Raw genomic sequence first — 12,202 nt, forward strand, 5'->3', positions numbered from 1 at the left:
AAATTAGTCTGTCCCTGGCCCAGTGCATCATGGGAGCAGGGCAGACCAAACTACCAAGCCAATTCTTCACCAGAAAGGAGACAAGCTTCCGGGGACCGGTTTCTGGCATTACAGCCGTCGTCTGCCCGGCTTGCAAGAAACAATGAGAAAATAAAACTGTTGTGGCTTACTTATTTGCCAGAAATGGATCACACACTAAGATTGCTGATGAGGAAATACACCTGCCTCACAAATCTATCAATGGTGAGATAGCTCAGGGGGCTAATGCATTTGTTGCAAAGATCTTTGTGTATACTGTAAGTTACAAGCTCCAACTCTGGTGAAATGGCTCTGTGGATTTTACACCTGCTGCACTTGTTTCTATATAACATATAAGGTATACCCATGAATCATTGCTGTTTCCAAGGTAGATACAATCAGTGTCATAAAGTAGTAATTAACACTATCACTTTTTGCTCTTTAGTTGAAGATATGCTAATGAGGGAAAGATACAATTCTGGTTAACCTAAGAAACCGTCTCTGATCACAAAATACCTACAGAAGGCAAAGTGTCATTCCTGCCAAGGGGCACCTCATGAGGTGTGTTTACACCCTAGATGCAGCACCCCTCTGCCTACCTAAAAGAAAAAACATTGGAACCGCCCCCTCCAGGTGCGCCTATAAAAAACCACCTCTACTTGGAAACCTCCTGTGTTGATGACCAAAACAGGCCAACAGACTACAGTGGAAGCAGGAAGGGCAGGAGGGGAGTAAGTACTGAAAGATGGAGTAGGATCATACAACTCATATTAATGGCAAGTATTTGATGCATTACCAGTAGTGTCAGAGGAGAATAGAGGGGCGTGAGAGTGGGGTGGGGGAGACATTAACGAAATCGGGGGGAGAACTGACCTGCCGCCCGCTGCATTTCCAGTCTTCTGTTCCTTTCGAGGCTCCACTGCAAGCACAGGCTCCAAGATTCCCCTGAGGCCAATCCTGAAGCTGCTCTTATACACGAGAGCAGCTTCAGGATTGGCTTGAGCGCCAATGGTTTGAGCTTCCAAGGAGACTGGGAGCCTGTGCTTGCTGTCTCCAATCCGGCAATGCAGCTCGGGTTGGAGACAGCTTGAAAGTGCATAATGCTTTGGCCGACCTGAGATGGCCGGCCAAACCATCATGCACACTGATAACAGTGCATACCACTCCTCGTCGGTGCCTTTCATCCCCCTGGCCCACCCCCAAGACCCAAAAAAAAATGATAATAAACACGGGTTTATTATTGTGTCATGTTTCATTTTTTTAGGCTGTTTGAAGGGAGTGCGACGCTCCTCCGCCATAGTGGAGGAGCCTCTGCTGAGCATTACCTCTTCATTACTTCCTGCTCCAAGTCCTCATGTCAAAAGTATATACCAAAGCAGGCAGAACCGTCATCAATTGCCCACCAAGGCAGCCATCCAGAAGACAATGTGTGACCAGATGGCTCCTTGTCACTGGGACACTACTTTTCCATTCCAGGACCTTTTTATTACATATCATTGGTCTGAGAAATATTATTCTAATCAGCTCAATTAAAATTAACCAAGAATACAATGCCCAGAATGCACTGATATATAAATGCAAAGTCCAGGCATGGAAAAGTGATGTCCTCACTGACATGGAGCTATCTGCTCGTTGAACCCTGTGGGAGCTTGTTGTGCTCTTTTTAATGCTCAGTAAATATTTATGCCGATTTGCGCTGGAGTATGTAGAGCTTAAAAAGTAGCACTCTGGAATCTTCGATCACAATGTCTGAAAAGGTAGTGCACCAGTTACTGTTGGTGCCTGAGCGAATGCCTCAAGTAGAAGTGTGACTTCTAGGAATGACTCCTCACTTAAAGGGTCCAGATCAGTGCTTAATTTGAGCCGGCTGTTTCCGGTGCTCAACACTTAATTGTCAACACCAGTGCTTGTGATAGTCTGCCACATGGTGGCGCAGGCTATCTAATTTAGAGATGATCAGAACAACAGTGTTTATTCATTCAAAATAAATTGAAAATGACTATTACCTGCCACCCAAGCCATTCTTATAGTTTAGGGGGCTTGAAATGGTCAGAATTGTCACACTTGTAGGAGTGTGATGGCTATTAGCTGTGTTGGTACTATCATTGGCAACACTGGAAAGGCAATTTGTGGTGCAAGCTGAAGTGGCATCTTGAGTAGGGCCCTGGTGCTTATTTTTTTCTCTAAATCAAGCACTGAACGTAGCTTTGGAGGGGGAGGTGGGGGGGTTGGGTTGTGACTTAAGTCTCTGCCCCGCAATATTTTGGTAGGAGCTTGATTTAAATGGATGGCCAGGTAGAGACCCGTTCAAAGGCCTGATTTTTTCCACTTCCGGTGCAGAACACTGCCCGCTTAAAAAAAACATTGAGTAGCAGATTAAAAGGTGACATACTGCTGATGATGGAAAATAGCGTGTCTATGACTACTACACAGATTCTGTTTATGTTCCTTTCAGTTGTCTGGGAATGGAACAGCAACAAAAACCATTTCCAGGGGACACTAGTACAGGGCCGGCTTTAGCACCGGTGATACCCAGTGCGACAATCATTTTTGGCAGCCCCACACCCCATGACCGCCTCTTAGGATTCTCTCACTACCACCAGGCAAAAGTGCCTCTCATCTCTCCAATCATGCGCTGTTACTAAACACAGTGCCCTACTGAGATCAGCGCCTCCCTCCACAGGTCAGCGCCCAGTGCGGCCGCACCAGTTGCTCTGCCCTAAAGCTGACCCTGCACTAGTACATGGAAGTAAGCGGCTAAACAACTGCAAAACCAACATGTAGTTGTAAATCAGATTCAAGAGTGTAAATGGCTTTTTGAACCAGGCCCAGTTTGTAATCTCTCCTGCTCTGGACCAGATTGCAAATTTCCTTCAAAACTCTTCCACGCACTGTGACTTTGAGCAAAAAACATGTGACAATTATGTTTAAGAAAAAATCGTGCATGAATAGTACAACAACATAAACTATTTTTTAAACATATATTTTAATAAAGTAACAGTGATACATTAATGAAAAGACAGAAAATACTGAAAATCAGCTATTATCCAGGTGTCATAAGAGGTATATCCTCTGTCTCCTCTTCTCTTTACTGTACACATCCCTCTGACATCAGAGGTACATTTCATCTGTATTTGGAGGTCAGCACAGCAGATACTGAGGCCAGGAACTTGTCCCAGGCAGCCTGGCACTGAGGGGTGAAGTCAGAAGGGAAATGGGCGGCCAGCACAATCTGAATGCAGTGGGACAGCAGCTGAAAGAGAAAGAACAGAACGGCTTGAAGAGTAACAACACCGCAGATAGCGCCCAGATTCACCATGCAGCATTAAAGATCGGTAGTCAGTGTGCAGTGAGCTGCAGTGAGCTGCACACTGACATGTAACATAGGAAAAAATACAAGAATGGAACGGCAGCTATAGTACCGGTCAAGAGCTGCCCTGTAGAAGACAAAACCAGAGAGGAGTCTTGAATGGACCCCGCAATCCGGGATTTAACAGCTGAGGTACCCACCAAGTACAAGAATAACTAAAACGCTCATCATTCAACGATCAATAACATTGGATCATTGATTTGGGTAGCAGTAAAATGGGTGATTTCGCTGAAAGAGGTGGTCTGTTGGAAAGCTGGGATCTTTCTCTAGCGGCCAGTGCCCCTGTGTGATTTGGACATGACTCTGCTTTACTCCACCCTTCCTTCCCCCATCCTGCCATTCCAAGTCACCAATCAGTGGAAAAACCTCTCAGTTCCCTCCAGACCAGTCCACCTTGGAAGTCAACCAAAATATTCCGGATTTGGGAAAAAGTCAGCTGCTTTAGGCATTCATCTAGTCTCTCTCTCTTTCTCTCTCTCTCTCTCTCTCTCTCTCTCTCTCTCTCTCTCTCTCTCTCTTTTTCTCTCTTTTTCTCTCTTTCTCGCCATCAGTCGAATTTCCCTCTCTCTTTCTCGCCATCTGTGATTTTTTTCTCTCCACCCCCAACCTCCATGTCTCTCTCTTGGAGCCTTCTTGTGCCTTCTGCAGTTAATGGCAGGCGTGAGGGGTGACGGCGACACAAGAGCGCCCCCTGCCCTAAACACTGACTTGCAAGGGCTCCAGCTCCCTGGGGAGCTGGCCGCTAGAATAAAAGGTCTGTCCGGCGCTGCTGAGTCTTTCATCCTGTTGAGGTTAATTTAATGACTTCAGACGTACGACTCTGCCCCAGCCCCAGTGGCTTTACAAGTCCTAATACTTTTTATGACTTTCAGGAAATAACCCCAGATTCGATTACTCTAAAAGGTATTTAGGTCTAAGACTGGGCAATCAAGTTGTTTGCCTGTTTTCCTTTTTGCTGAAACAGTTGCTCAGTAAGGTATTATGACTGCTGCACAAAGACCTGTGTTCAAAATGCCTTTCACTTGTTCTCATTCCAGTTAAATACGTCACCGATCCAAGACATCTGCTGCTGAGGCTCATATGTTCATTGCAGGGGAGACAATGCCTAAAAACAGTTTACTGGGTAAACACACAATTTACAGACGCCTGAGTTTTAGCTACAGGAGGCACCGTTAAACCCCTAAAAATGGCGCGGTGGGTTAACGTGCCAGCATCAGTGACCTGTGTCGAACCTGTGGGCTTCCATCTCCAATCCCAGTAGGTTGCAACACATTTGCAAGCATGTTTGTGGATCCCACAGGTCACATTTTCAATACGAATTAGATATTTGATATGGTTAATGCACCCACTGCAATGATACATGTGTAAACTGCCGATACCTGGTTTAAATAGAGGCAGAGAGGACACAACATTTCCTCATACTGAAGTCAATAAAATCAGTACCATTGAGTTGGGAAAAGGGCAGAGCAATTTCCAAACAAGAAATAAAATCGGTGACCCACATACTAGCCACCTATATTTGCAGTGGCTGCTTATCCCACTAAGCTATTGCAAAGATTCGTTTTTCTAAGATCACAAAAAATATTTCCTTCTAATAATTTCATTTGTTGCCTATTACAAAATATTTTTCAGCCTACCTGGTACCATCCTGGTGAATAGTTATTGTCGAAAGTTGCTGTGTTGTTTAACTTTATGATCACTAAATAGTCCACACGTCCTTCAAATCCCACAAATCTTTCTGCCCACAGAAGGGGGCGGTCAGAATAGAGGGTTTCCTGGGGTAGAAGTGGGTATGTACATGGGAATCAGAAAGGGCTTGTTCTTGGCGAAAACCGGTGAAGTAGTGATCTTCGGGTCTAAAAAGTGGGCGTTTTTGGGCTGTCTTCTTGGCGCTAGAGGAGGAGTCCTGCGAAAGCACTGAAGAGAGTGTTGCCACTGGGCTAGAAAACAGGGTGGCCTTGGGAAGCTGTAAGAGTGGGTGTAACTAATGGTACAACGATGGTATGGTCTAGGGAGGCCACAGGCTCAGCAGAAGGTAGGCCTTTGGGGACTAGAGAGAGAGTGCCCTATTGGAGCCTGAAAAACGCATGTACTTGTGGGAGCAGAGGGATGTTTCTTCTTTAAAATCGAAGAGAGGGCTCATGAATACTTTACGCACTCCTATGACCAAGGCCTGGCGCTGTGGTATACATGGAGGGAGTGTCCTATAGGGGACCTAAAGCACCAACATGGCCTTCTCTAAGGGAGGTTTAACTGTGTTATTCGAGTACATTAACTAATCGAGGAATGGTCCCTGCCTGGGCCAGAGGAGTATTTACCATGACTGGAGACATTTGTCAAATTTAAAGGTTTCCAAACAGCCCTATGGCCACAAAAGCCAAAAAATGCTGTACAAAATTAGACCCAAACAATGTATTGTCCTGCAGGGGAGCTTATTAAACAATCCAATACTTCGAGTTGAAATGAGTAATCAGAAGACACTATATTTATGTGGCAATCAGAACACTACATCTCTAGCAGCCACACTAGACCTAATAGCTTCCTTTTTGGCGAACCGTTCCCAAGCTGTGAAACTTGGTACTTTCTACTCGCCTACTACCACATTACCCTGTGGAGTACCCCAGGGATCCTCGCTAAGTCCGACACTATTTAACATCTATGTGTCGGACTTGGCGAGGGTCATAAAAACTTATGGACTGAATCTACCTGACCACCTATGCAGACGACACCCAACTGGTGTTGGCGGTCCATAAGAATGGTTTGGCAGTTGCCTCAAGATTTCAGGAGGCTTTACTAGCCATAGGTTCCTGGATGTTGGGGAACTGCCTTAAACTAAATTCGAACAAAACCGAGGTGATGACCTTTGGCAACCTGTCTCCGGTGTGGTCTGACATCTGGTGGCCCATAGAACTCGGCCCCCCACCGGTACCGGTTGCCAAGGTCAGGAACCTGGGGGTCACATTTGACACCAAACTAACTTTTATCCATCATGTCAATAATGTGACCTCAGCTTCCTTCTTCATCCTCAGGAAAATTAAAAAACTACTTCCTTTTTTACCCCTGGCTGCAGGAATGACATTGATCTCCACACTTATATTTTCGAAATTGGACTATTGCAATGCCCTCCTGCTGAATGCCCAACAGCAGGTTGTGGATAAACTGCAATTAGTCCAAAATGCAGCGGCCAGGGTACTTCTTTCCATTCCCAAGTATAAATCTGTTGCAGCTGCCATACGTCAACTCCATTGGCTTACAGTTAGAAGCCGCATAAAATTCAAGGCCCTCTGTATTGCATACAAGGCAATACATAACTCAGGCCCTCAATTTTTAAGAAATGCTTTCAGGATTTACACCCCTAGCAGGTCTCTTCGTTCGGCATCTAATTTTCTGCTGCCCCTTCCTCGCACCAGAACAGTTACTTGGGGAGACAGACGTTTTCTGGTAGCTACGGCGAGATTATGGAACTCCCTTCCTCTTTGTATTAAAATCAGTCCAACCTTGTTTATTTTCCGAAAACAGCTCAAAACATGGCTTTTTGATCAATAAATACTTTTTTCTTTTCAGTTTACTGTTCAAATCCTCTGCGCCGAGACACCCTCGGGTATTTGTGCGCATTACAAATTGAATAAACATAAACATAAACATAAACATAGATGCATAGTGGGAAATATTTGTGCCACAAAAGATCCCTGCCCTGCTCCATTGGTGTCATACAAGCCCACGCTCTCATCCCCATAAAGTTGACGCAGAATTTGAAAAAATAGGCTGACCTAAATGATGGTCTTATTCCCTGTTTCCCTCCATGTCAACCATCTTTGACCTAATTATCTTGACTTCGTTCTCAAATTCGCTAAAGATCCCATGAGGGTACAGAGTTGGCTTGGATGGGCAGGGAAACATGCAGACACTGTTATATGGCTAGACAAATTAAGGGCCTAGACCAAAGAACGAGGGGTGCAGAAGGAAATTAGGTAATTAAATGGACACAGGAGATGCACTATGAAGGAAGTCTAAGACCCCATGAAACATGGTCCATTGCATTGGTGACTATGGACTATGGTAGGTTGCTTGTTAGAAACACCTTCAGAAAAAAAAATCGCAAAAATATTGTGTCCTAAACATTGTTTGCAAAAATATAATTCCAATGGGTATAGCTTCTTTACTTTTAACTCCATTTGGACAATATTTCTGCTAAATATATTTCGGACGCAATGTTTATGTCAAACAATAGTCTTACTACCATATTCTGTACCATACCATTATGCAGTGCATGTGGGCAATGGCCTGCAATAAAAATATTTCAGAGTGTTTGGGGCTGACAGGGCAAAATGTTGCCCAAAGAAGAACTACATACAGCATGCCATGAGAGAAGGCAGCCAGAGCCCCAGAGGAGTGAATGAAAATGAAGGACTGCATTTTTTTCAGCAGTGTTTTGGTGTCCCTATAAACAATCTGCTGTTTTCATTTGTAAGATAATTTCTAAAATACGTGTACATGTATATTATCCAAGATGATTTATCGGAAAGAGGCATATGCATTCTTTTTTGTGTATGGCTTTGATCTTACTTAAACTACTACATATCATGGAATTGGTATTTATTTTATTTTTTAGCGCCTTAGGGCCAGATGTATCACAGGGTTTAACCCATTCTGTGTCTATGGGAAAATGCTTAGTACATTTGGCCCTTAGTATGTAGTTAATTTGTAAAAGAATAATTGCTGGGGTTCTCATAAGGAGGCAGCTTACACCAGCTAATTTCTCCTGTTAAGAGCCACCTAAAACAGAACCAACTACTAACTATGAAACCCTACCAGTAGGGAAAGGATGTGGTGAAATGGCCAGAGCTGCCAACTGCATATCTGGGGAATCAGGTTCGACTCTCTACGTCGGCTCAACATCCTGTGTTTCTGAGAGAATCACTTAATCTCCTGGTGCCTACCAAAATGAATGTGTCCTTCACAGGTCCTCAAGCCCGATGTTGATGTTTAAGTGCCTGTGCTGAGCACCGGAAACCACCAGATCAAATTAAGCACTGCCCTTAGTGTGTTAGCTTGCTACTACTTACTGATTCGTTTACACACTGGCCTGTATAGGGGTTAAGCTGATTTGGACTGTAACATAAAGAGTGTGATCAAATTTTAAACATGAAATATTAAATAAAACACCATCTTGACCTTTGATCTTTTGCTGAAAAGTGAAGGCACTGCAGAAAGAATAGTAATTCTGTTTCTGTGCTTGCTATAATCTGTGATATTTTCCCACCTTGAAGTTCCCGGGGTCCACTCTGAGGTTGTAGGCGTGCAGGTCACTCAGTTTGGAAAGCGCCTGGTCAAGGTTGTCAAGGTTTTTAGCCGCTTCTCCAAGGGCGCCCAGCACCTTGGCACCGTGATTGCGCAGATCAGCAGATCCTGAGCTGGTGTCAAAATGGCGGAAATAAGTCTTGCTCTGGGGAAAGCTTCTGAAAAGCCTGTAATGTAAAAATAATATTGCAGTTATCTTTCTTTCCTTCAGAGTACACCTACTCTGTTAGGAAGTGATCTGAAAGCTTAGGGTTGGCTGCACTTTAATAATCTTTGCTTCCTAGTTAGATTTCAGCATTGTCACAGCTAGCTTTCATATGTCCAGATTATAAATAGGCCAGTAAAGGCAGCTGAAATAGCAACAGCACTATTTGTGTTGCAGGCAGGCAGTATTTCTATTCTATATTTGAAAGGTGTGATGTTTATTTATAGTCATTACTATTTGACCTTCCTGGAAATTTTCAGAGTTGTTTGTAAAGGGTATTGTACATTGTTACTACTCTGCATCCAGTACTTAATTTGCAAATAAATGAGTGGTGGTGCCCGAAGCTTTTCTCAGAAGCAGCTGGAAGGCATATTTAATTTCAGCGCGTGAATACCAAGGCTGCGTAGTTTTAAATTGACCGGATGCCTCCTAAATCCACTACCAGACACCCAATTCCACTTTATCCCACTCTGCAGGTTCCTGCTTTCTCCCTTAGTGACATTCTTTCGGTCTTTCTTTTCCTCTGCCTTTCCACTTTGTGTGTGCTTTTTTTCCCTTTCTTGCTATGCGTAATTATCTGATGGGAATAATATGTGCCTGTCCCCAAAAACGAGTGTCAGTGGCCCCCACTGGCAACCACCGGCTCCAATTAAGCACTGTCTGAATAATTACAAGCTGTTTTGGTGACTGCAAAAAAATTTACTAACTTACTGCAGGTAAAACAAAATGAGACTAGTGAGTAAAGATGTAGGCAGAATGCTGTGAAAACGCTGAATGCTGTGAAAACGCAGAACGCTGAGAAAGCGCGAATGCCGCCACAGGGTGCAGAAAAAAATTGATTTACACTGCTGACCAATAAATGAAGAGGGCTCGCTGAAGCCCCTCACAAATATATTATATATGGGATAAAGTACCCCAGCTGTACATTAAAAGGGTACCGCAAGTGAGTTCTATACAGTAGAAGAATGAGGTTGAAGGCTGAGTTCCTTTATAAGTTCATGGAACTTCAAGCTGACTTGCAGTATCCTTTTAATGCATGGCATAGATAATTTGATTCCTTATATAACATGGTTACACCATCACCATTACCACAAACTGCACAAATCATTGGTGTCTTTCTATTTCATTTTTAGTTAAGACATGAAAAATAAAAGCAAAACCTGCACTGCAAAATTGAACACACTAAAATGCAATTAAAAGTTTTTGTCAAAGGATATTAAAGTCAGTTTCATGTAAATCAAATTTTTAAAATGTTGTGTTGAAACATAGAGGGATTCAAATTCTCTTGTAATAACTTATTGCGAGAAAAAAATATATTGCCATAAACATCTCCTTTCTGCTGAATGCTTTTAATTGTAGGAAAACTTATCAGAAGTAAAGCGAGTTTCCGTTTTCCTTGTTTAAACGTATGCTTCGTGATATCTGGAGTCCATACTGTACTGTTCCTTGCCACAGGTGCAAATTATATCAGCCAGTGACCAAACACATTTTCTAGCGGCATAAACACACTTTGAAATAGAACCAGGGCTTTAGGTAGAATGAAAAAACTGGGGGGCGGGCCTCTCAAAGGGGCGTGGCCAATGTTATTAAGGCCGTGGTTCAAAAACAGTTAAGCTACAAATCTGTGCTTAGCATAGTGCACCGCCCGACTTGTATTGTGCTGTTTCTGTTATTGCATCCCGATATATGATATAAAAAATTACATCATACCTACAACAATTCAGGACTATTGGCTTTGTCAATGGTTGTTAGTTGCATAAGATAAATAAGAAGCAGCTATGGCTTGTATGTAATATTGAAAAAGCTTCCGCTTAAAGCTCTGTGACACCAAGACAATGTTGCTGCTTCTGAGTTTCAAAAAGAGAAAGGAAATCCAGAGAGAAAATGACCCTCTTTAAAGGATCTCCCTCCCCCACAACGCTCCCCTGGCATGACGTCATGCCTTAACTTCTCCACTAGTGAGAAGTGAGCAGTGTGAGCATGCCCACACGATGTTCCTGCTGTCACTGCAGGCCGGGAAAAAACGGACCGTCTGTGCCAGGGCACAAAATAGAGCCCCGTTTCGAGGCCTCCTTTTAAAAACTGGCACTAAAGCCCTGAATAGAACCGTAAATTGCACGAGCTTCATTTCACTAAACTTCAAACTCACCTTGCTTGCCTGTATGAATGGAACCTAGGAAGGCCATTATTTAACAGTGACAATAACGGTTTCATTTGCATAACGTTTGAACATGAGGACAAAGTTATACATCAAATCTAGAATAAAACTGGCCGCACAGTAGCCACTTCATCTTTCATGCTCCTAGTTTTGAAGTCAGAACGCTCGTGCGTCACGCGCTCGGACGTTACCTGTCCAGCGCTTCCGCTCCCAGGGCCTCGAGGTCGCCAGAGGCCTTTCCCCACAGGGAGAGCACCGCGGCCTTCTCTGCGTCACTCAGGGTCATCTTAGTGGCTTCGGTGGAGGTGGCGCTCGGTCTGCACGAGGTGGTCGGTGGAGAGGAGTCGATGCTGGTCCCTAAACTGGGTCCACTTATAAAGAGGAGGGGGGCTGGGAGACGTGACCGACCCCCACGGCCGTTGGTCATTCCTGGCCCCCACCCAACCTGCTTATCTTATCTCCATGGGACGAGGGCCCTCCCTGCATGACCAAACGAGCAACATTATTTTCACCTTCTTAATTACCACTGAAGTTACAGTAACATTGTTCAGGAACAGTTTTATGGACACCGTCCTGACTTTAATTTAATTTTAATATTTACACAATATATCTGTCTTTGTGAAGGCAATTACATTCTAGCATTTATGTTCTGGGATTTATTGCGCACTGGCACATCAGTCAGTGGGAAAAAAGTTTCACATTTTGAGGTCTTTCATGGTTAGAAAACTGTGCTATGATTATTTATAGAAACCACATGTGGCAGACAGAGTTAGATTTAAGTGTACTGGAATATCTTGGTACTCTGAAGCAAATCCCAAATGTAGAGGGAAGTCATCTGACTCACACACTTTACTTTGAAGGACCATTGTATATACTGTCTACAATACGTTTAATTGCACTACCCTTATTGCAATTGTCTTACAGTTTTAGTACTTGAAATCAACAGGCTCAGGGCAGTGGCATTTGCACAGCTGACAATTGTGAACCACCTAGAACAAACCCTTGCTGGACAGTATTTTAATTTAATTTCAGAACCTTTTTTTCTATGCTTCAATATCTAGAGCATTGCATAAGGTCAAGAGTGTACCTGCTTGAGTGAAACACGTGTCACTGCCTACCTTCACTGGACTGTGAGCGAGCAGGTTTTAAG

At 43.7% G+C, this 12,202-nt stretch overlaps 1 protein-coding gene across 2 annotated transcripts; it reads right to left on the minus strand.

Annotated features, from left to right (window-relative positions):
• Positions 1-3,021: 3,021 nt before the first annotated feature.
• LOC144785380 (hemoglobin larval subunit alpha-like) lies at positions 3,022-11,370 on the minus strand. 2 transcript variants are annotated; one of them, XM_078664329.1, is made up of 3 exons: positions 11,244-11,370; positions 8,652-8,856; positions 3,022-3,271 (listed from the first exon to the last, which is right to left on the minus strand). In XM_078664329.1, exons 1-3 carry the CDS (start codon positions 11,336-11,338, stop codon positions 3,143-3,145), a joined length of 429 nt encoding a protein of 142 aa, XP_078520455.1. In that variant the 5' UTR covers positions 11,339-11,370; the 3' UTR covers positions 3,022-3,142. The 2 variants fall into 2 exon arrangements, with proteins under 2 accessions (XP_078520455.1, XP_078520456.1); XM_078664330.1 differs by lacking the exon at positions 11,244-11,370 and adding an exon at positions 11,044-11,202.
• Between the last annotated feature and the right edge of the window lie 832 nt (positions 11,371-12,202).

This window comes from Lissotriton helveticus, chromosome 10, assembly GCF_964261635.1.
Source record: "Lissotriton helveticus chromosome 10, aLisHel1.1, whole genome shotgun sequence".
In the NCBI taxonomy this organism is placed as follows: domain Eukaryota; kingdom Metazoa; phylum Chordata; class Amphibia; order Caudata; family Salamandridae; genus Lissotriton; species Lissotriton helveticus.